Genomic DNA, 25050 nt, shown 5'->3' on the forward strand with positions numbered 1-25050 from the left:
TTATTTGTCTTTTTCGCAGTCCATGGTATGCGCAAAGCTCTCCTCCAACAGCACATTTCAAATGAGTTGATTTTTCTCTTACCCGCTTTTTTCACTGTCCAACTTTCACCTCCATACATAGAGATCAGGAATACCATGGTCTGAATGATCCTGACTTTGGTGTTCAGTGATACATCTATGCATTTGAGGACCTTTTCTAGTTCTCTCACAGCTGCCCTTCCCAGTCCTAGCCTTCTTCTGATTTCTTGACTATTGTCTCCATTTTGGTTAATGTCTGTGCCGAGGTATTGATAATCCTTGACAAGTTCAATGTCCTCATGGTCAACTTTAAAGTTACATAAATCTTCTGTTGTCATTACTTTAGTCTTTTTGACATTCAGCTGTAGTCCTGCTTTTGTGCTTTCCTCTTTAACTTTCATCAGCATTCGTTTCAAATCATTACTGGTTTCTGCTAGTAGTATGGTATCGTCTGCATATCTTAAATTATTGATGTTTCTGCCTCCAGTTTTCACACCTCCTTCATCTTGGTCCAATCCCGCTTTCCGTATCATATGTTCTGCGTACAGATTAAACAAATAGGGTGATAAAATACACCCCTGTCTCACACCCTTTCCAATGGGGAACCAATCAGTTTCTCCATATTCTGTCCTTACAGTAGCCTCTTGTCCAGAGTACAGGTTGCGCATCAGGACAATCAGATGCTGTGGCACCCCCATTTCTTTTAAAGAATTCCATGGTTTTTCATGATCTACACAGTCAAAGGCTTTGCTGTAGTCTATAAAGCACAGGGTGATTTTCTTCTGAAATTCCTTGCTCCGTTCCATTATCCAATGTATGTTTGCAATATGATCTCTAGTGCCTCTTCCCTTTCTAAATCCAGCGTGGACGTCTGGCATTTCTCTCTCCATATATGGTAAGAGCCTTTGTTGTAGAATCTTGAGTATTACTTTACTTGCATGGGATATTAAGGCAATAGTTCGATAATTACTGCATTCCCTGGGATCCCCTTTCTTTGGAATTGGGTTATGTATTGAATGCTTCCAGTCTGTGGGCCATTGTTTAGTTTTCCATATTTCTTGACAAATGTTTGTCAAAATTTGGACAGATTCAGTTTCAGTAGCTTGTAGCAACTCTATCAACAGTAGGGTTTTCTGCCTCTAGTTCATAAGGAGGACTTGTGAGTTGAAATCCAGTGCTAACCTGGGCTCCTGGTTGAACACTCATGCTCATCATGGATCTTATTTGAACATATCACTGCTACTATCTGCTGATGTGCTGGGTGGGAAAGCATTATTAGACATACATAGCCCCCTACCTTGCTGTGTCCTTGCACCCCATCACAATTGTGGATTTTCGTCTTTGGTGGGTGTTTGCATCCAAAAGCTTGATGCGGAATGTCTACAAAGGCACCACTACACTGGTACTGACTTGTGTCATATGTGGGACTCTTTGGTTTGAGCAGGATGTTGTTTGTGCCAGTACTACCCTTGATGCTCAATGCCTATCCACCATGTTTGACCATTACTACTTTTTTCTTCCTCTTTTTGTATGTACGTGGTATTATGAGTGTGAAATTTCATTATGTGAGTGCTTACAGAGTGTGGAGAGTGTGATTTGAGAGTTGCTAGAATAGTAAATGAGTATATAGGTTTGAAGTATTAATGTGTTTGATTGACATGAGTGTGTTGTATTGATCATATAAGGGTGTACCTGAGTGAACGGAATGGTATGTGTTTCAGGCTGCAGTTAGATTAAGATGTGTTCATTGCTATATAGAGGACTGGGAATTTAATTGTGTTGGTTTGCTTAATGGTATGATTGACTGATGTATGTATGGTATGATGATTGATTTTCTTTTGCCTGTCTATCATATTATTTTAGAAGGTTGAATTTATACTTTTAGTTCATTTTTATTTGTAATATTTTACTTTCTGATGTTCAGAGGATATTTTGGGTTGTATCCAACTTACTGCTAAGTCAGGGTCCTGTCAGCACAAGGATTACTGCTAGCACAACAGGACTTCCCCCCTCTCCTCTCCCATGTGCCCTTAAATCTGTTCTAGGAGATCTTCCAACCCTCTGGAATAGATTTGGGGAGGGTGTGGAGTGCGTGAGGGTGAAGGGCGGGGAAGTCCCATTGCACTAGTGGTAATCCTTGTATTGACAGGACTGCTTAGTAGAATACTGTCCTTTGTTTAGTTGTTCATTATGTTTATTATGAATTTTCCTTGTATTTTTTGTAGCTGATTTTTAAAGTGTAATGTTTATTTTGATACCAAAGGGGATGTTCTATTTAGTTAATTATGTTTTATAGAATGTAGACATTCACGGATATTTTTTCTATTTGCTCTTTATTTAAGATGTTTTAACTTGCATTTTAAACAGCTTAGAGTTTTGTTGAAACACAAGCAGTATATAAATTGTCCAAATAAATAAGTGTAGGGCCAGAATGTGTGGCTCATTGCCATGTGTGTTGTGTCATGAGTTGCTGTAGCTTATGACTAACATCCCCTTTCCCAAGTTGTTGAGCCAAAATCGGATATTAGTTGGGCATGTGATCATATCTCATGTTCAACATGCGTTTTGGGGCAGGAGGAAAGGAACTTCCGTTAGGTGAGTGGATTTTGTTTTGTTATCATAGCCATGATTTTGTGAAGTAATACTGAATTAGCGCTGGGGCAGGACTGGCCCTCTGATATGCTATATGATTCCATCCAAGCCAGTGCTGTGCCTCTTGCTTGTTACATGTTACAGTGCTGCCTAAACTGCTGGGCTAAGTTCAAGGTTCTGGTTTTGGTGTACAAAGCCCTATACAGCTTGGGACCAGGATACCTGAAAGACCATCTTACCCCAGTTGATCACTACAGTCTGCAGCTGGGGACCTCCTGTAGATACCATCTTATCAGGAGGTCCATTACGCACAACATAGAAAGCGAACCTTTAGTATAGTGGCACCTACCCTTTGAAATTCCTTGTCCTTAAATATTAGACAGGCACCATCTCTGTTATCTTTTGGGGGCCTACTGAAGACCTTCCTCTTTCAACAAGCCTTTTAAGTAGAGACCATATCCCAGTCTGTGTCTGTGTTGGAATTGCTTTTTAAATATGTTTTAATATGTTTTTATGATGTTTTAGAGTGTTTTTAGTGCTTTTGTTTGCCATCCTGGGCTCCTACTGGGAGGAAGGGCAGGATGTAAATCTAATAAATAAATAAACTAGCACAGCACTGTTTCTGGGTCTGTTGCACTGGCACTTAGGAGTTAGGCAAAATCCTATCCTTCTTACAAATTGCGTAAAGTAGGACTGAGTCCTTAAAATGATAATTATCTTTGGGTACTTTTTAGTATTACAAAAAGAGAACATAAGAAAAACTAAAGAAACACTAGGTAATCCACAAAACTGTATAGCCAAAAGAACCTGAAGTCCTAGAATAACATAGTAAATTGTATTACACTAACATTTATATTCACATTTTAAAGCATCATAACCATATGCATTTCTGCTTTTGTGGACTGATTTTATAATCCTACAAAATAGCAGTTTATGGGTGTTTTTGTAAGATTATATGGCTTAGTTCATATATCACACCAAACTATCATTTGCCATTTCTTAGGCTCATGCACTCTTGATTCCCTCCTTATTTCGTGGAAGGCACATTACATCTAAATTGGCAAATTGTGTGCTTGCCTTCCAGTCCAGAAATGGAAACTTGGCAGTTGGGGTGTTATAGCAAACTATGGTTTGAAGTTAGCAGTGTCAGGGAGGAAATTGGAGCACATGGTAGAGGGAGGAGACTCATTTGCAGAGATGTGAACTGAGCTGTGAGTTTAACATTAACAAGGTGCCTTTGGTATGTTGCACTTTTAATTGTGTTAATAATAATATGTGCATACATATAGATAATAATGTGTGCATAAATACAGTTTGCTGCATTGTCTTAACTTTTAGGTGGTTTTGATTATTCTGTTTTTATAATATGAAACACAGTAGAAGATTTTGTCTTAATGAAGACTGCTAGGATCTTGGTACATCCAGCATATCAAATACACTTCAAATAGTATTTTTCCCCATTTTTCCTTGATTTCTTTTAGCTGAGGAGGAGGCAAATGAAGAGGATGTCTTAGGAGAAGAAACAGAGGTAAATCATAGATCAATGTAAAACAGTCATTTAATTTTGTAGTTCATTTAACCTATATAGTGCCCCATCCTAGTCTTTGTTACTCTCTATCTCTTTGTTTTTGATAACAGGATGCATAGTTATAAGAATCCATGGGTCACATTACTGTCACCAGTGTGTTGAACTACTGGTGAACTGATATGAACTAATTTACTAGAAATGTTTTCTGGTAAATTCCTTTAGTATGTGATTGTTTATTATATATTTAACTATATTATATAGTTAAGGAATAAATAGAGCACTGATGTTAAATGATACTCACAATTAGGAAACCATGGAGTGTATTTATTTGTGTTATTTGAGATGTGCAAATGTGTTTTATTGGATATTTTTGGGTGTGTCAGGTAATCAATCATTAATCTTTAATAAAACATGTACTTTTGGTTACTTGTATGTCCTGCAAGGCACATTGCTTCCAACCCAATGATTCCAGGTAGCATATACTCTCTTTTGCAGTTTCCTAAATTGCAAATGTAAATGATTCCTGATTTTGAATTTATTGCTCTTCGGACATCTGGTGTAATTACCTGTTGGAGGGTTAAAGATTTGGTTTTAGCAAGTTGTATCAAAATGGGAACTTCTAAACCTGAGTTTGTAGTTTATGGAAAGTTTAAGGTTAATTGATATTATAAAAATAATCAAGGAATTGAAAGTCCTATTTATTGCCACTGTGTCCCAGTACTATTGGAGGACTACACACTGAAATTATTCAGCGTTACTTTCATACTTAGAAAGCTTGTATTTAATTAATATTGCAAAAAATTAAATGCAGCCTAGCAATAGTTTGAAAGAAAACGGATTTTAACATTTATAAGTTCATGGAAAGCTTGGGTAATCATATTTCTGATTCCAGTTCTAGATTAGAATTGGGTATTTTGTTTTTAGAATATGGAGTGATTGATTAATTATTGGTGAATTACTAAAAATAAAAAGCATAAACTGCTATGCAATCTTTCATATCCCAGTTGCTTCACAAAAAATTGAAGTATTCAGATAATCAGGAGTATGCATAAACATGACTACTGTTCACACTGACAAAGTATAGCACATCTAGGTAACTGGACATTTTTCATTCTTGTAACTTTGGAACACATTTGTGCTCAGAAACCTTGATGGTTTATATCAGTCTAGTAAGTAAATTTAAGGGGTAAATAACTATGATTTCAGTAACATAATTTGATTTCACTCAAACATTCTTATGCCCACTTCAAGATTTAGCTACCTAAAGGCCTAACTGTGGCTCTTCCATCAAGAAGGACAGCCTGCCCTGCTGAGTTCCAACTTATACAATTATCTGGGGCTCTTGGAAGCAGCATTTATTTAGAACAAAGCTTGTTGATGACTGCTGAGTGCATGTTTGGAATCACAGTCCAACGAGAAACAAAACTAGGTTTTATATTTAGGCTGAGGCTTTTAAATGCAGTTTTTTTCTGATGAAATCCTGAGACAACAAAGTGCGAGCCAACGTCTGTCCTACAGTAATATCTGCTGCACCAATTCATGTTATTTGGGAGGTTGCCATGTTGGTTTGAAAAAGAGAGAAAAATTACAGTTACAGTTAAATCACTTGCATTAGTGAAAGAGAATAAACATTTTCTAATTGCATAGAACACGACATCAGTTTATAACTGCCTTCTATTACGTGAAGAGTTTAAATAATTTTGGAACTGGCATTTTGTTGTGCTAAGAGATGTTAGCACCAGTATTAACATCACCTTGCCTGTTTTGGGGTCTGCTCTATAAATTTGAAAAGAATGGGATAAAGGTTCTGCATTAAGAATAATTTTCTCCTTCATCTGTTAGAATCCATATTGTTGGCTAGCAACATATTTATGAAGTGCAAGGCTAAAGAAAAAAGTACCAATTTATATTGATATCTATAAAATAGTACATCTAGTGTAGTCTTTGGCCTGTTTTTTCTTATTATAAATATGTAAATTTATCCATGAACTGAGACTTGTGGCATTGCATCTCTGTAAAGTTGAGATTCTATTCATGCTAACATCCCATTGAACTCAGTGAATCTTCCTTCCAATAAGACTTCATAGTATTAGTGATACCTGTAATCTTCATTAAAAAAATGTGGGAAGCTTGTATTTTCTGCATGTTTACCTCTGTCCTTTTGATTGCTTTTGTTGCAGGAGGAAGAACAGAAGCCCTTAGATATTCCTATCAAAGAGGAAGTGGCTACTGAGAAGCCTACTGAAGTGTAAATATCTGTCTTTCATAGGCTAGAGCATATTGGTCAAACAATAATGTGTTTGTTAAATATTCATATACCACCTGTCCATTGAAACTGTCAGTATATGAATCTGTAAATCTATACATGAATGGCTGACAAACCGTTGTTAGGGATTACATTCAAAATACTTGGCTTTTTGAAGCCAGAAGGCTAAATACAATGAACCTAGAGAATAAATTAAAATTTAATGTAGCTCATTTTGAAATTGTCAACACCCCATATTCTTTTATGGGACATCCAAACTTTCATATCTCTTCATAGATTAGGAATTTATCATGCTTGGGTCTAATGTATCTTTATCTGAGACAATCCAGCTTCAAAATCTGTAAGGCTGCATATATTTGGAGCTTAATTAAAAAAATAAAAATTCTTCACCAAGATAATTGAAATGTTAGAGCAGAGAAAGCTAAATTATGTGAACTGGGTAAATTATGCTGTTAGTTTTATTATATCTTTTTTCTAAGAATGTCATTACCTCCTTATTCTCTTGCCAGTATGTTGCCTTTCTTTCTCTTAACAGAGAATCTCACATCTAGTTAGCTTTCATAGGTGTAAGACGAATTGTTAGAGCCATCCCAGTGTTGGTAAAGATAAAGCAAAAATACACAGTTTAGCTTGCAATGCTCATTCTCATTCCACATCAAGGAACAGGCAAGCTGTAAAAAAGAATAGGGCCACCTGTGTCAACGACATGCTTTAAAGGCTAAAAGAGAGAAGCAAATTGTCCATTTGTCCCTACCGTCATTCGTCAACTAAACATTTGAAGGGGTATCCACCCTACTCCTGACCCGATGAAGCATTTGTGCACACAAACTGTGCAGGGAAAAAAGGTCAAGGAGGGTGAACAAGCACCTCCCTTAGTAATTACCCTGCATCTCCTAAGGGATTGCTTCACATTTTGAGAAGCATGGTTTTGCTATAGATAAAATATAGCAGGCCTGTGTGTTTTGTGAGCAGTTTCCATATCCTTGCTCTCCTAGCTGCTTTCAGTTTCCTTATCAGACTCCAGCAGATGCACAAGGATTCCTTGATGGAGGAATTGTGTGCAATAGCCTGAATTACTCGAGGGCACAGATTTTCAAATCCCCCAGTTTTATTGCTATTTGTTTTATTGTTTGTTATTTCTTTGGAATATTTTTACTTTGCTTTTTAATCCAAAGGGCTCTGAGGACAGCTAACAGCGAAAAGACAATAAAACACAGTAAAACAACTTACTAAACAACCAAAAATGTTTGCAACAGAAGTGTTGATATTTTATTCTCAATTATTAGACTGTAATTAAAATAAAAAACTCCAATAGTCCAGTCTATCTTTAGGACTTTTTCTGGGTAATGCTTCCAGCTGTAGAAATTAGGTAAATTTTTATCCCATTTATCATATGGCAAAATAGAGTTGACGAGAAGCCAACTGATTTGTTGTGGGGAATAAGGTGCTAGTACTATAATTTAGGTTCTGGAGTGCCTTATTCTATTTTATGTATATGTTGGTGCCTTTCTTAGTAGCAAGTAATAGGTACGTAGACCTCTTTCCCGCTTTTATCCATTGTTGCTTACATAGATAGCGTAAAATTTCAGTGGGCTCTACTAGAATGGTCAAAGCCCAGCTCATCTTCTTTATGTGAACAGATGGGTGTTAGTAAGAAACTGAATTCTTGCACAGAAATTCTGTAAATTATTTTATAGTTCCTTTTAAGTTTGCAAGTCACTATTTAAACATGCACAGGTGTGCCTCCGTCCACACAAGAATTTAGTAGCTTAGGTACTTATCCCAGTGTGAAAAGGTGAGTACACCTCTAGGCAGAGCAATTCTTAGTTCAAGTTATGGTTGTATTCATGGTGCAACACAATGCAATTATGTGGATTGTTATGTGAATCATTACCCTTGTTTTATGTGCAGATATAAGTGAAAACTCTTGTTGAATAAAGATTACAGTCTTGAGTTCCTGACCATGAATCCCATTGCCATTTGCCCAAGACTGATTGGGATCTTTGACCTGAATGACAGTAATTGCAGCATATCCTTATACAATTCCTCATCTTAGATAATTAATGGCTTCTCAAGAAACCATTAAATTTGAGCAAATCCTATGCAGTATGGCTGTATCGCGTGGAGGCCAAGATTATGTGAATTTTAGTGCAGTGCCTGCTCCTAGGCAGCAGGAGGTGCCCTTCCTCTGCATCACTAACAGAAGGCTGCAAACAGTGCTGCAGAGGTAACAAGTCCCTGATTCCTGTTTTGAATTGCTTCCTGTGAAAAAGTCATTAAACAATTACTAGCTTTCAGGGCATAAAATGAGAAAACTGTCCAGGAATCTTGAACAAAAGCCATCCATTTCTCTAAATGGAAGACCTTAATGAGTCAGGCTACGACCCACTGTTTTATGGGAGCTGTTTGGAGGAGGAGGATTCTGTTTCATTTAGCCTGGGAACTTCCGAACTTTGTATCTTCTTCCTTTGTTTTCTTTTGCAAACCTCAACCCTGTTTTCAGAGCATAAACTTCCAAGCACGCCCACTCCATTATATTTTTGTTCAGGCTGTTTACTGGCTCCCATTGCACATTGTTAAAGAAGTGTGTGTTTGAAATGAGGCTATAGCTGACCTGGCCAAAAGTCAGCCATAGCTATCCCATGAACTACAACAGAGCAGTCCCTTTGTGAATATATGACCATAAAAGAATAAAAACCTTGGGGCACATAACATAAGCATGGGGCTTCTGGATGGGGTTGCCAGTTCATCATAAGTGATAGTTTTTCTCCAGTTATGCACTGTGAGTGGTTACATGCTAAATAGGATTTAATGTATCTAACTGGTATAAAAAGGCATCTAGCTATTTGAATAATTCAAACTTCAGATAAAGAGTCCAGTTTACATTGACTTGTGGGAGAGACAGTGAATCTGGAGTTCTCTAATGTCTCCTGATCAGTTATTTTCATACTTTGCCTATGCCCTGTATTCTTCCCATGCTTTCAAGTTGAATGACATCTGTTTTACTCAGAGTTGAAGATAATTTCATTCCTTTCAAGGTTGTACAGATAACTGGAGTTTAGACAGAGGCTAAATACAAGAATTGTCACCATACAGAGAGTATCATCCTCCACATTTGATTCTTTGGTCATACACCCTGCTTGAACAGACTGGGGACCCATGAGATGGTCAAATGTTTGCCCTTCTCTAAACAGCATACCTTCCTTTAAACATGAAACTTCTTTATTTTGTACTCCAGACTCTTTGTCACAGATATCCATGCATGTATGTGTATATTTAACTCATCAAGTTCATTGTTAGCCATAGACTCGTTCAGGTTCAGCAGTGCTTTTACTTTCTTTTATCCCCCCCCCCCGGTTTGAGACTCTTTATTCTGTAAACAGTGATATTTCTTGTTGGTTTCTGAACATATACAAAATTTAAGGCAACAAAGTGGCTAATCACACTGTCAGAATGACAACCCACCATGCCCCTAGGCTAGGAGTCACTAACCTTTTTCGACCAGTGGGCACATTTCAAATTTTGAGAGAGTGTTGTGGGTGCCAGTCACAAAATGGCTGCCATGGGGGTGTGGCATAACACAAAATTAGAGTCATGGTGAAGCTTTCCTCATAATTGTATTTCCATATTAGAAAAGGCTTAACCTGTTGAATTTTTGCCTGCCACACAGCTATTAAAAGCACAAGAACCCTGTTTTTCCTCAGTGCCAACACTAAACCGAAGTCGAGGCTGCCAGTCTACCCACTTACATTAGAGTAACCCTGTTAAAGACAAACAGTCTTACTTCTGAGTAGATATGTATACCATTGTCACTGTAAAGTATCTATGCAGTGAATTCTTAATGAGTGCCTAGCTCCTGAATAGCAGGAGACATTAAGTCTAAGCCTGTTTGCAATGTTTTCACATTTGCCTTTGGAGGGGATTCATTAACATTCAGCCACACTTATTGTATAGTAATGTTTGCAGAAAGCTACTTCTAGGGACTATCCTATCTCAGACAACCCACCACAGGAAAGATGCATCCTGGTTGCTAGGGGAAAGGAAAGGCAAAGTCTGGCAGTTCTAAGCATTAGAAAATAAGACAGTGCAAGAAAAGTGCTCTAAAGGGGAGGGGGAAACAGCAGTTCTTTAGGATCCTGGGGATTCCTATTGCCTAGTGCCCAAACAACTTACTTTTTAATCATAGCTCTGACTTTATTGGCTAAAAACACTGACAGGTGGGAGCAGCCAAACTTGCTCATTTCTAGAGATGTAAAATTTCTGGAATTTTTGAAGCCATGGAAAAAAATTAAGTTTGGGGAAAATGGAAAAACATGCGGTATTTATTTTATAGCACCCTTTACAGATCAAAAATTGCTTTGTTACTTCAGGAACATAAAATGTATTATGTATAACTTGGTTTGCCCATAAAATGATCTTGTTTGGTATATTAAAAGTGCAATTTATTCAGACAATAATTACAAATAGAATTTACTTTTTTATTTTTTTTTAAAAAAAAAGTTACACATTGAGTTATATCAAGTTGTGGAACTGCAAGGAACCTAGCATCTCCTTGGTTTTGCCAGTGTATGAGCAGTAGGCAAAAACAAGTGAAAACAGAATAAACCATTAACGATATAGTATAGTTGTTTACTTATTTATTTATTTAATTTATGTCCCACCCTTATTTATTTATTTATTTATTTACATTTCTAGACCGCCCTATAGCAGAAAGCTCTCAGGGCGGTGTACAACAAATAAAATCACAATTAAAATATGAGCAAGTGTGGAAAAATATATATATATATATAGTACAATTATAAAACATTAATAAAATTGCCATTGAGATTTAAATTAAGATCATATTAAGTTTAAAATGTTAAATTAAAATATTTAAAAATTTACAAAATTTAAAAAACCTGGGCGAAAAGGTAAGTTTTTACCTGGCGCCGAAAAGATAACAGAGAAGGCGCCAGGCGTATCTCGTCTGGGAGGGCATTCCATAGTTCGGGGGCCACCACCGAGAAGGCCCTAGATCTAGTTGTTGATCTCCGGGCCTCTTTATGGGTTCTGAAGGAGCTCAAGGTGGCAAACACACAAGCAATAAGGTACCTAAAACATATTTTAAAAAGTAAACCAAAGAAAATTGTTGTGTATTCTGAAAATTGTTGCTTCTTCTCCTGTCCTCTACAGGGTCCAGCAGACATAAACCACTCATTTCCACAGAAAAAGAGATTCAGTGAATACTGCATGTAGTATAATCAGTCTCATTTTCTGACCTATCATTGTCAGTTTCTGCTTTTTTGTGCTGTCCTGTACTTTCTCTCACTCTCAGCCTTTCAGGCTTAGTCAGAAACAGATCTACCAACTACGCCAACAAGAGAAAGCCCACAAGCAAAGAACTGAATCCTCCCTTCTCCTGTATCCATTGCATCGCCTCCTAGAGACAGAAATGCATCTTGCTGTTGTACTTGAGAGTTGTACTGTCAGTGTACAATGCAGGACTTGTGTACAGGAATTGTAATGACCTGATGCTGTACATAGTCTTACTTATAGGTCTTCCTATAACTGGTAAAGAATGCGGCGGCACGCTTGATTAAGCATAGCCGCCGCCGGGATCACATCACTCCGGTGTTGTTAGATCTACACTGGTTACCAGTGGTCTACCGAGCCCAATTCAAGGTGCTGGTGTTGACCTTTAAAACCCTATACAGTTCCGGTCCAGTTTATCTGAAGGACCGCCTCCAGTATCACCAAATAGGGCGCCTTACAAGATCAGCCACGCAGGATTTTCTCTCGGTCCCACCAGTCAAAACAGCTAGGCTGGTGCGGACCAGAGAGAGAACGTTCTCGGTGGTGGCCCCCACCCTCTGGAATTCTCTCCCCTGCGATCTCTGACATGCCTCCTCCCTGTTGAGTTTTCGCCGAGCCTTAAAGACCTGGCTATTCAGGCAGGCCTATAAGAATGTTGGAGTGGAGTAGTTTTTTGTATCTCTAAATTGCTGTTTTTATGATGTTAGATTGATTGATGAATATGTTGTTTTATATTGTATTTAGTCGCCTAGAGTGTTCGTTCGGTCGAACAGATAGGCAACTAACAAATAAAATTTATTATTATTATTATTATTCCTGTTACTTGGTTTTTTAAATCATTTTGGAGAAGAAAATAAATGAACATCTTTTTTTAAAATTTAAAAGAAAATATTTCATAATCATTTTTTCAGAAAAAAGGGGTTTAACCACCCCACCCCACCCGGCGGACTTTCTCATCTTTACTCATTTCACAGAAATCTCTTAGAAGGATACCTGCATATTTTGCTTCATAACTTTCTAAGAGGGCTAGAGATTTACTTTTTTTAAAATGAAAGCTCAAGTTCCAGGGGCCCTGCCTGAGGTTGATTTCTTTTTTTAGTCACATCTTCTAATCTTATTTTTTTTTAATATATTTTCTAATATTTTCCTCTTTGTTAAATGTTTCCTTCAATATATATGTATATCCATACATATACTTTACAAATTCTAAAATAACTTTTTATCATATCACTTTCTTTATTAATGCAATATAAAGATTTCCCTAATCCTCAATTGATCTACCTTTTCCAGTTTTTTGCCAATGTAATTTCCTACTAAATCCCAACATTTATCTGAAAGAAACTGTTGTTTAGAACCCCATGAAATGATTTTCAGGAAGTTGGAATTTCATATCCAATTATCTCTGATTTTCCCTTCTATTTTCTAGTTCTTTTGATCATTACCACAAGGCAGATTTTTAGTCTTTTTCCTGATACCTCCAGAATTTCCCTGAATTCTGTTCGTATATATCTTTCTAATTTGTAAAGCAGTAAGTAGAACTTTTTCTTAAAGTAGTATTTAGTGAGTATTCTTCAAATCTAAAGTAATCTTATTGTGGCAAAAGCTATAGTAGAGCTAGAACAGACTCCCAGAGCTCAAACTAAAATGGCAGTTATAGTCAAATTTGCCATTCAAAAGCTGCTAGCTGGAAATAGTCGTAGCTTTGCTACAGGCTGGATATTGGGTCCCCCTACATACACTTCTGTTTGAAATGGTTCAAACAGTGTTCATGCTTTTAATCATTTAGCCTGTATTGTTGAGATGCATACATTTGTAATGCCCATTAAACGTTGAAAACACTTATAGCTTATTTGTTCTAATCAGTCAATTTGCCTTTTTCTAGAGGTGCAGAGAAAAAAGTGGTCAAAATTGCCTCAGAAATTCCACAAATGGAGGTAAGGTTCTCTCCTTTTTCAGTTCATCTCTGGGTTTAACCAGCAGGCTCTCACATTTTGGAAATCATGTTCTGTCCCCACCATAATTTTAGTCCATGTAGCTGACACTCGGCTGGTGTTTCATAATGTATGTTACTGAGCTTTTTCATTTCTAGTCTTCTGTTGGTCTTGTATTACTAGGTCGATGCTATGGCCAGGTTCAAGTTCAACAGGAAATCATGGTTTCCCATCACATGAATGAGCTGCAGTAAGCCTCAGGTCCACATACTCACCTTCCTCTTTAGTGCACTAGAAGGAGATGTTGGGGGCTTCTGCTTCCCATTATAAACAAGCCACAGTTTTCACAAAGTATAGTTTAAACCAACAACAGTTCCCAGAGTTCAGACAGCATGAGGAATTGTGGTTTTGTGGGTGCATAGGGGAAGCGGGAGTGCATGAGCCCATTCACATAGCGGGAAACCATGCTTTTCCATTTCATCTGAACTGGTCCTGTGTGTTCACATGTAATGGTAAACCATTTATTTATTTTATTTATTATCACATTTATATCCCACTTCTCCTCTAAGGAGCTCAAGGTGGCATACAAACCTGGTTCTTTCCCTCCTGATTTTATCCTCACAACAACCCTGTGAGGTAGGTTAGGCTGAGAGAGAGTGACTGGCCCAAGGCCACCCAGTGAGCTTCATGGTTGAGTGGGAATTTAAACCCTGGCTTAGTACTAGGTGAATGAGCCCAAGTGTAGCAGTAAATTCATGTGTGTCCCCCTCTCCTTCTCCATGACCAGGAGGAGGACTTCAACAGAGTTTAGCTTCACTTTTAAAGATTCCAGGCTTAATATTATACTCCAACCAGACATCCTTATTTAAAATAAACTCAGTCAATTTTTAACAAGCTAACTTCAGACCATGAGAAGCTGACTTGTTAACCTAACTGTAGTTTATTTTAAATCAGGATTCTTGGTTCAAATGTAATGTTAAGCTGGATTTCTTTAAAAGTGAAACTAAACTCTGCTGTAGTCATCCTTCTGTTCATGAACAAAGAGGAGAGGGATGGGGAAAACATGCAAACCCCACACTACACTTTGGCTCGTACAGGCTCATCTACATAGTGCCATGTCATGGTTTAGCAACCTGATGCCCACCAGATGTTGTGAACCACAATTCTGATCAGCCCCAGCACCATAGAATCATAGAATGGTAGAGTTGGAAGGGGCCTATAAGGCCATCAAGTCCAACCCCCTGCTTAATGCAGGAATCCAAATCAAAGCATTCCCAACAGATGGCTATCCAGCTGCCTCTTGAATGCCTCCAGTGTCGGAGAGCCCACTACCTCTCTAGGTAACTGGTTCCATTGTTGTATGGCTCTAACCAGTGTTAGACCATGTTGGACCATGTCTAACCATGTTGGAAGGGACTTTAAAAGTTATCTAGTCCAACCCCCTGCCAATGCAGGAAATCCCCTGCTGTTGTATCCCTGATAAGTTACTATCCAGCTTCTACTTAAAAAGTAAAAAAAGTTTGTTTTGGTTTCAATAGCTGTAGATTAGATTGTATCATATTAACCTTAATTATCCTATCTCATAGTCTTTTTTAAATGTTATTGTCTGAATACAGCACTGATTTGTAGCTCTGGTGCAAACAGTAGATGATTGCAGACTATGCTGTCTTTTTTCTTACACTGCCAGGAGAGGTCACTAGGCCAGCGCTGGGGAATTTCTTATTATTCATCAGTGTGATAGGAAATGCATATGTGTGTCTCCATATCTGCTCTCTGGCTTGTTCTCTTTCAATTCTGTGACACTAATCTCCACACTTGCCTAAGGCAGGGCTTGGAACATTGAAGGAGAAATTGATATTCCTGCAGTTCTGTCTCTTTTACAAAGTTTGATCTTCTTGCAAGGGAACAAAAGGTGCTATGGGGAAACTTGGCATACACGTTCTCTCTTACAATTATTTGGCTTCCCTGATCCTTTATTTCCATCACTTTCCACTGTGCTCTCCATAACTGGGGAAGCCGATATGAAAACACAGCCTGTTTCCCTGCTGTTCAGCTGCCACCTCCAAGATCTAATCTGTCAGTAAACTGACCACAGCAATTAAGGGCCAATGTCATAAATTACTGATTATTACTTTAGCGGGGCATGTAACCAGAAACAATAAATAGAAAATTTATCTGAAATGGAGCTGGTGCTGCAAGAGTGACCTCTTCTAAACTTTGTGGGAAGTCTTCATCAAGGGATCATTAAATTATTTTACTTGCTTTCTGTGCTTTCAGTTTGCAACCCTGCCAAGGTCCATTCTCACTAAAATCCCTTGATATTTCATGAAACTTTTAAACCACATAATGTAAATACTTTCCAGATTCAACTGGCGTATGAAAGTACCTAATGTATGATGACCTTCTCAGAGCACCAGGGTTTTATTTTCTGCACTGTGATTGACAGACACTTGAACTGCCTAAGGGTCACATGAAATCTCCAGGATGAACCTGCCTATAGGAATTGAGATTCTTCTCAACAGGCAGAAAAGCTGGATCTTGTAATAAAAATAAATTATGTACAATAAACAAGTTTACTGCTTGCAAGAATTAGGAGTGGGTTGTGTTGTCCAGTGAAGGGTTCATGTTTTTCATAGGTTAACTATGTTGTACAACAATTAAGTATTTTCATTTGTTAGTTATAGATACGTTGCTACCTCCATAAAGCTTTATAAGCAAATGATCTGTGACACAGTCTTCCTTTTTATGCTAAAACATTTTATTTTTTGTGCCTTCTGCATGTTTCATGCAGTTATTCCTTTTGCCAGAACAAAGTATATTTCTGTCTCTGGGCATCTTGCTTTTACACCACAATTAGACATAACTTGAATTGTGTGTTCCATGCAAAATTATTTATTTGTGAAATTTAGTCTTTTTTATGAGACTTTGTGCAAGCACATGTTCTTGGACTTCTGCCACAACTTCTGTAAAACAGTTTCACCTTTCATTTTATTAAAGGGAGAGAATTTTTCTTAAGTTCTGTTGAAGTCTTGTTCTACACATTTCCAAATCAGCTGTGAGCTAGGAGGGGGAATTAAGCTGCTCACTTTGTAGTCATGTCAGGGCTGCTGGTCCTGTGCCTTCCGGACAGAGCTTTTCCTGGTTGAGATATACAACATTTTATGTTGGGTGTTTGGCATGGAAAGCTTTGGCTCAGCAATGACTTTTTATTATGTTCATTTATAAAAAGAAATTGCTCCCATTCTCTTCATCTTGCTGAATTCATCTGCTATGAGTGGCAAATTTCTTCCCATACTGAAGGCAGCTCATTCTTCAAAATGCCGTGCTAGTGTAAGTCTCATTGAAGATAATGGAGCAAGTGCTGGCAACAATGCTTTGAGGGCAATTACTACCAACCTCTAGTTCAGCTACCCTAGTCTGGTGATGTGTCTGAAGCAAGAACAAATTTTCCTTCATACTACCTAAGACAGATGTGGCCAAGATGATGCTGAACTCAATTCCCATCAGCCCCAGCCAGCATGGCCATGGCAGATGTAGTCCAGCAACATCTGTGGCGCACCATATTGACTACCCCTGAGGTAGAAAAACCTGAGCTAAATAAAAGGTCTTCCAAATGCTGATTGATCACTGATGGCCATAGCAGTGGGGCATAAAGTTGGATACCTTGTATTATGTTGGCTGATGAAAAACCAGATGTAGAGCTTCCTAGATCAGTCAGTTGCACTGTTCTATCCTCTATCTCTCTTTAAGGGATTGGCCTTGTATCTTTGGTAGTTTAAAATCCAATCTCAATTTGCACTTAACATGGCAACAAAGATGGAGCATTTCATATCTACCAACAGAAACTCAGGTTTACTGAGGTGTTTACCACTCATTCTATGTCCATATTGTTAGAGTTGTCATAACTTCTGGCTAATTGAAAATTGCGATTGCTGCATCTGGGGAAACTGTTAGAGAGACTCCCGAGCAGAGATAGGAAATAGAAGTTGACAGCATCCTAACATTTAGCAGTAGAGGTGGGTTTCCAAGGCTGAGTTTGGCCACTGGGTAAAGTTAAGCTCGATTTAAATGTAAAGGGGAACAGTTATTGGTCCTTTGCAGTGTTCTGCCCAGAAAGGGGAGAACCCTGATGTTTATTTATTCTCAGAAGCAAGTCTTTCCTTGTCCTAGGAAGTGCAAAGCCTTTTTTTCCGTTCTAAGTTGGCCCAATGAGGTTTCTGGTATTGTTCTGGAAGGGGACTTGCCTTACTTCAGTGTTCCTTCTTTCCCCTGCTAAGACATTGTGCTTCTACAGGAATAGTTGAGCTCCTGGTTCCTCCCTTCTAGCATCTGCAGGCTGTTGTCCCCGACCAACAAGAGAAGAGATAAGTTGGACATTTTAAAAGTGTAAGGAGGACTGCCCTTTCCCTCTTTGGACCCTGCCCCCTGCATGCTTCCCAAATTTTCTCTGCTAGCTTGCCCTCATTGGTCTTGAGCATATAGCAGGTGATTCAGATGAGCTAGGAAAAGCCAGCACTTGTCTGTGATCATGAGCATTACAATTTAAGTTGCTCCTCTCAAATGGTACTCAATATCTAAGGCCAGTGTTTGGATGGGCATGGTGGTTTCTCACCACAACAATTGCTTGTCATACCTGAATGGAACCTACTGTAAGAAATAGTATATCTCCTCCTCTGCTTCTGTGCCACTTCATCTTCCAAATCTTGGAACATCCAGAGGACTGACAAGTTTAATAGATGGAGGCTGGTGGAGAGATATTTGTAATGGCTATAAATCTGGAACTAAAAGCATAATTTTTCTGTATTGCCTTACATCGGATTTGTATGTCTTTATTTTCCACTTTAGCGAATGCAGAAACGGGCAGAAAGATTCAACGTACCTGTGAGTTTGGAGAGTAAGAAGGCTGCACGAGCAGCTCGGTATGTCTGTATAAATATTTACACTCTTTGATTCTTTGGCTGTTTCTTAGCTATTGTACAGGTCAAACTTTTATTATGGATGCATATAGCAACTATCATGTTCTAGTTAGCTGGAGTGGGCTTTGATGGAGGACCTCTGGAATTTTAATTGTGGGTAACAAAAAATGACTATTGCTTTGTAGAGATACTTGTGTGAACACTGAAAGCTTTGCATACCTTAAATAACATTTTGCTTCACTGGCATCTGTTCTATATGCTAACCAAAAGTATTAATTCTCAGCCTTTCTTCTATGATAAACTGTTTCATAGGTTAGATAACAGTGAAAGATAGAAGGGGAAAATGTCTAGAATAATATTTTGGAAAAACATAAACAGGGAACAGTAGGCTTGTCTCTTAATGTCCTATTCCAGGTAGGAGACTATCTCTCCCCAGAAGATACCAACATTCCTATAAAATTTAGGAACAACCAATTGCATATTCAGTTATTTTCATTGCCTATGCAATGTTGAGACAAACCTGAAATGAGACAAATTATTCCTATCATAAATTAAGTAATGACCTTGCTCTTTATACCTGTGATAAGTATATTGAAGGCTGGTGAAATATACAGAGCTTTAAACATTTAAGCATTAAAGAATATGGAATGGCAAATAATGTTCCACAAGAAAGGATAGTCCACAGTTTGCTTTATTGGACCATCTATTCCGCTTGCTTGGTGGTAATCCTGAGAACAAGGCAGAAATGCTATGTAGATCCACCTTTATTTGCAAATCTGACTCAGAGATCAGTCTACCTCTCCAGGGATGTCCTTAGCATATTTACAAGGTAATTTACAGCTCATATTAAAATTGTTTTCTGTTCTGTTGTGGCTTAGAGACCCTAAATGTCAGGGTCTCTAACCAGGCTGCTCTCTTCTCCACAGGTTTGGTATGCCTACAGCTTCAGCTAAAGGTATGTGATTTGTGGAACAGTGTCTCATATCTTACCCTTCTTTTTAATGATTTTGCTTTCTTCCAGCTACCTTGTAAAAATAAGGTTGCAAATGATGTTTCATTGTTTTTGTGATCTTATGAATGTGTTAGTAACATCTGAGTTCTAGACATGATTATTTACTGTTTTTTTAGGGTTCCAGCTATTAATGGGTGCAGGAAGCATAGCTCTTATGAACATTTCATACTGTGTAGCATTTTCACTTTGTATATTTTTAATCTCCTTTAATGCTGAAAAATCAATATAGCATAATCTTTATGATGGGATTACATGGTGAATCCTGGCAGAACCTGGACTTGGGCATGTAATGTTATTTTCATTAGACTACTGAAAATCAAAGCTGGCATTATTATGAAGTAGAAGTGTGAATTCTGAAGGTTTCCAAGATGCCAAAGCAAGGATCAAAATCTGCAAATGAAAGTGGGCAAAATGATTGGTTGAGTCATACTGAGGCTCTTCTGAATTAACAAGTGGCTTATCATTTTAGTGTTTCTATTTGAAGACAAATCATTCTAAAATTAAAGTTGCAATACACATAGTACAAACATGGACTTCCTAGTGATGCAGTGTAGGCCACAGAACATGGAGCAACTTGCAGAAAAAAGTTCAGTTGAATTTATTGGGGCTTACTCTCAGCAAACTGGATATAGTTGTGGTCTTAGGGAAGTTCGCAAAAGGAAAGTTTCCCATCCCTTTTTTCGGGTGAGAATCCCCAAGCCTCCAGAGAAGCTTTTCAGAGGAAGGAAAGGACAGAAAATTTTCCTTCTCCTAATTTACTTGAGTTAATTAATTTTGGGATTCAACCTATTTTCTAATAAAGTTTTCCACTTTGACCAATTTTTGAGTCTATTTTCTCTTTTGGCTCCAACACATATCCTGCTGCTTTGGTTACCGTCTTCTTTTTTCATCTGCTACTTAGGCAATATGCTTGTTTCCAATAAGATAATTTAAAATGTATTTTTTCTTATTTCAGGTCTTGCCACAGAAGGTAGAACTACAGTAAGTAGCTACTTTGTTTTACAGTTATATCTGGCTTAGTTTTAAAATGTTACTTAATTCATTAAAACTCACTAATGAATCTCTTTTCCATCCAGAAAAAAATTGGCAGACCACAACATTATCTGAAAACTATGCTTTACAGTGAGTGGGTTCCTTAAGACTAGCATTAAACTTAATTGCCAGGATAATTTTATTTGAGTACAATTCTTTGTAATATTTTGCAGCTTCTTGTAACTGTTTATAATCTTTGATGCCTAATGGAGTAAAAGACTACATACATGTTGTATGCCTGTCATGTTCCTTATCCCACTGCTAAAAAGAACTTTTTTATTGTCTTAGGAAATCAATTAGAGTAATTGGTTTTTCTACAAGTAAAACTTCAGTTTCTTTTGTTCTCATTCAGAGGTGATAAACCAAGCAAGAGGCCTTGGCTTTCTCATCATTTCTCCCTCTTCTTGGCTTCCCCATATTCATTCCATCACAAAGTCCATATTGCACAAATCTGTCCATGCTTTTCTGTCAGATAAAGCACTGGTTCATGCTGTAGTTGTCTTCTCTGTTAACTATTGCTATTTTCTTCTGTCTGACCTTGCCTTGTCCCATGTTGCTGTATTCAGAAAGCTGTTGTCAAAATAATTCATTACTTCACTTGCCATTAAATTTGATGACATCTCTTCTTAAATCTCTGCACTGGCTTCCTTTCCCTTCCACATCCTGCTCAACCTTCTTTTCCTTGCCATCAAAGTTTCACAGACATCTTCCTTTATCTACCAACACACCTTTGCTTACCACCTTCACTTCTACAACTACCAGCCACCCAAAAAATCTTCTTTTCCTTTATATGTCTCTGCACATTCTTCCTTGCCTCTGTGCCTGGAACTTGCAACCTCCACCCCTCTCCCTCCAAATTACCTCTCACTTCCAGCCAAAATGATATCTAAGCACTGCATGTGCATTTGTTCATATTCATCTGTCAAATCTTGTCTCTCCTATTTAGATTGCAAGATCTTTGGAAGGAGCCTAATTCCTTTTGGCTTATTAATGTACAACAAACTGACATGGCTACTCTTGTAGAATGTTTTTTTATGTTACTCTGTAAAGCACCATGCACACTACTGATAACAATATTAGGAACAAACAGCTAGTTGCCCTGCTGATTTAGCCATTGTTTCTCCAAGATCATTCTTGAAGAACAAATGCTTACTTGGGAAGTACTTTGTTAATATCAAGGAGAAGTAGATTGCCACCAGAAGATTCCAGAGTTCACTGTAATATAACTCTTTGCGGTATATCATCGTTTAGCAACTGCTAGATATTCCTCCCTTTGGGAAGACATGTTGCTTGAAACAGTTTTAAGGGAGATGAACAAAACACTCAAGTAGCGTCTCCAGTGTAAATTTCTTGGCCAGATTAGGACTGAACTGAAATGTAGAGAACCTTTTTTGTGAAAGGTTTCTCATTCCAAAAAAGTCTCTTTTTCAATAATCATTTGAAGGGCAATCAAGCGGGGGTGGGTGGAGGAATGTTCACCTCCTTTAAAGTTGGCAACTGCAGGGCTACCACCATATGAAGTTTGATTCACTCACACTCTATGGTAATTTGCCAACCCAGAAAAGGAAGATTGTGCTGCCAGTCATGTCCTTAAAGTCCTGTTGCAGCCATTTTAAAGGAATTGATCCACAAAGCAATGCCCAGCAGGATTCCTTCTTGCCTCCCATTGAGAACTTTGCCAAGAGAAAGGGAAGGATCCCAAAATTTACAGAGAACTTTATGCTCCCTAAGATATCACCTTTTGCTACCAAAAAAAAGAAAGAAATTACTTAAACATTCAGCTCAGGCTTATGCCAAATGCTTCTTAATTCTGAACACAGCATCTACTCAAAGCTTGTAGGGCTGAAATTTGGTGAAAATATTTTTTTCTCTTTGAGACGTTAATTTCTTTTGTGTTTTGTTTATCTCGAAGAGTTGAATGGTATATACTTGTTGCTATAAAGTTAGAAATACAAATGAGGCAATTTAAATAAAAAATATTAAAAATGATTTATTGGATGTACCCAAAGTACTAATTGGGTTGGGAATAATAAAGGTGGTGGCTCCATTTTTTACTGTTATCAGTGCATTTTAAAATAGAAGTATCAAACTTTGTACAATTTCTCTACTAAAACAGTAGCATAAATCCTTCTTGGAAGTAATTTTGAATAAAATACTGTACTTCTGGATACCATCTTTTTATTCTCTTTCCCCTCCATAATTGACAGGCAGGATTGTTGAAGGCTCAGTATACAGAAATAATTTTTATTAGGGTATATTCAATTCATCAATACCAACACTAAATTTCAGGTTTCTTTTTCCTTGGCATAAGCACATACTGTCTTTAGGAGTCCTTAATCTAATAGCATGGGTGGAGATTATATTAAACTGTTTCCTATGACTTTTCTAGGTAAATATAGACAAATTAAAGGAAAGGGCTCAGAGATTTGGCTTGAATGTCTCCACAGCCTCCAAAAAGGTAAGGTTCCAGGGCAAGCACTACTATAGCAAAATAAATACCTGAAAAACTGCAACAAATATATCACTTAACCCTATAATTCTACTTGTTCTGTCTTGCTTTGATGAAACTTCATGTTGAGCTCTGTGGTGCAGCAAGGCAGGGCCCAACCAGGGTGTATGACACAGCAAGGTGGAACAAGATTCGGGTTGACTGAATACAAGACAAGGCCAGGGTTCCAACTGTGCTCTGGGAAACAGAGCTCTGAAGATGCTCCAGCAAGAAACAAGTTGAAATTGAGCCTTTATATAGTAGCAGCAGTAGGTGCAGCATAATTGTGAGTAGCTCTGCTTAAAGGGCCCAGCCTTCTCTAGTCTCCTGCTGCGATGGAGCGGGGGAGCCTCAGGTCTTCTGAGGCTTCTGCAGCGAATCCTCTGAATCAGAGGATGGCAGTACCACATGCTCAGGCCAAGGAGGGGCTGGCCCTGCATGCCCTTCACCTTCTGCTCTCATCCCCTGTAAGTGAGGAATCCGACTCCAGGGTCATGACACTTCCTAGTCATTCAAGGATCTTACTTTCCAGTATCACCAGTCCAGCTCCAAGCTGAATTTATAGAATTAAATGGTTTGTGTTAGGAAATCAAGTAGCAATGTTTATTACTGAATTAGGAGCATATGGCTTCTGATTTTTTTTTTAAAGCTTAGATTTTTGGTTATATTTTGGGTAATGTTCTTTGCGACCAGTCTTTTTAGAACTGAATAACTGAAACAATTCACTTGTGGCTTGTTTTTTCCCTCCTAAGGGATGGGCCTACCTACAATTCTGCAGAATGTTTTCCAGCTTGGTTCTCACCAAGATGACTGTACCACTTCAGATTGTGGGAGGGTTTCCACATATGCAAAATGAATACATTAGGGAGAAAGCTAGACTAGAACCCTTCTCCCTAACATCTAATTTTCTATGTGGAAGGCTTTGTTTTTCTTTCTTTCTTGTATGCATGCATACAAGATGAGAGCTAATAAACTGAGACTCAATCCTGACAAGACTGAGATGCTGTTGGTGGGGGGGCTCTCTGCCCAGATGGTTGATGTCCGACCTACCCTAGATGGGGTTACACTCCCCCTAAAGGAGCAGGTCCGTAGTTTGGGGGTCTTATTAGATCCTCTCCTGTCACTGGAGGCTCAGGTAGCCTCGGTGGCACGGAATGCGTTCTACCAGTTTCGGCTGGTAGCCCAACTATGACCCTATCTGGACAGGGAGAACCTCGCCACAGTTATCCATGCTCTGGTAACCTCTAGATTGGACTACTGTAATGCACTCTACGTTGGGTTACCTTTGAAGACGGTTCGGAAACTTCAGCTGGTGCAGAATGCTGCGGCCAGAGTTCTTACTTGGACTAAAAAATCTGACCATATAACACCTGTCCTGGCCCAACTGCACTGGCTACCAATATGTTTCCGGGCCAGATTCAAAGTGTTGGTTCTTACCTATAAAGCCCTTAATGGCATCGGACCGCAATACCTGGTGGAACGCCTCTCCCGCTATGTACCTACCTGTTCGCTACGCTCGACGTCGAAGGCCCTTCTCCGGGTTCCAACTCATAGGGAGGTCCGGAGAGCAATAACTAGATCTAGGGCCTTCTCAGTGGTGGCCCCCGAATTATGGAACGCCCTCCCTGACGAGATACGCCTGGCGCCTTCTTTGTTATCTTTTCAGTGCCAGGTAAAGACCTACCTCTTTGCCCAGGCATTTTAATCTTAATTTTAATTTTAATTGTAATCTTATTTTAATCTTTGTCTTCACCTTGCTTTTAAAATGTTTTTATAGTTGTATTGTACCCTCATTCACCTGTATTTTAATGTGGTTTTATTCTGTTGTACACCGCCCTGAAAGCTTGTCGCTAAAGGGCGGTCTAAAAGTACAATAAATAAATAAATAATATATGTGCATATGTATATAGGAATATTCAGTCATATGAGCCCTCTCCTGCAGTGCATCCCAAGCCTCTTTAGCATCTCAGTGAGA

General features: G+C 38.4%; 1 protein-coding gene across 2 annotated transcripts in view; it reads left to right on the forward strand.

Moving 5' to 3' along the window:
• Window positions 1-25050, forward strand: part of SARNP (SAP domain containing ribonucleoprotein) — a 78208-nt gene that overhangs the window by 12496 nt on the left and 40662 nt on the right. The window contains exons 3-9 of one of the 2 annotated variants that reach the window (XM_061615448.1): window positions 4092-4138; window positions 6319-6386; window positions 13579-13630; window positions 18473-18546; window positions 19470-19498; window positions 20511-20536; window positions 22977-23045. In XM_061615448.1, coding sequence (XP_061471432.1) covers window positions 4092-4138; window positions 6319-6386; window positions 13579-13630; window positions 18473-18546; window positions 19470-19498; window positions 20511-20536; window positions 22977-23045 — 365 coding nt within the window. The remainder of the gene's footprint in view (window positions 1-4091; window positions 4139-6318; window positions 6387-13578; window positions 13631-18472; window positions 18547-19469; window positions 19499-20510; window positions 20537-22976; window positions 23046-25050) is intronic. The other variant, XM_061615449.1, reaches the window with a different exon arrangement.

The sequence above is a fragment of the Rhineura floridana genome, chromosome 3 (genome assembly GCF_030035675.1).
Source record: "Rhineura floridana isolate rRhiFlo1 chromosome 3, rRhiFlo1.hap2, whole genome shotgun sequence".
Taxonomy (NCBI): Eukaryota; Metazoa; Chordata; class Lepidosauria; order Squamata; family Rhineuridae; genus Rhineura; species Rhineura floridana.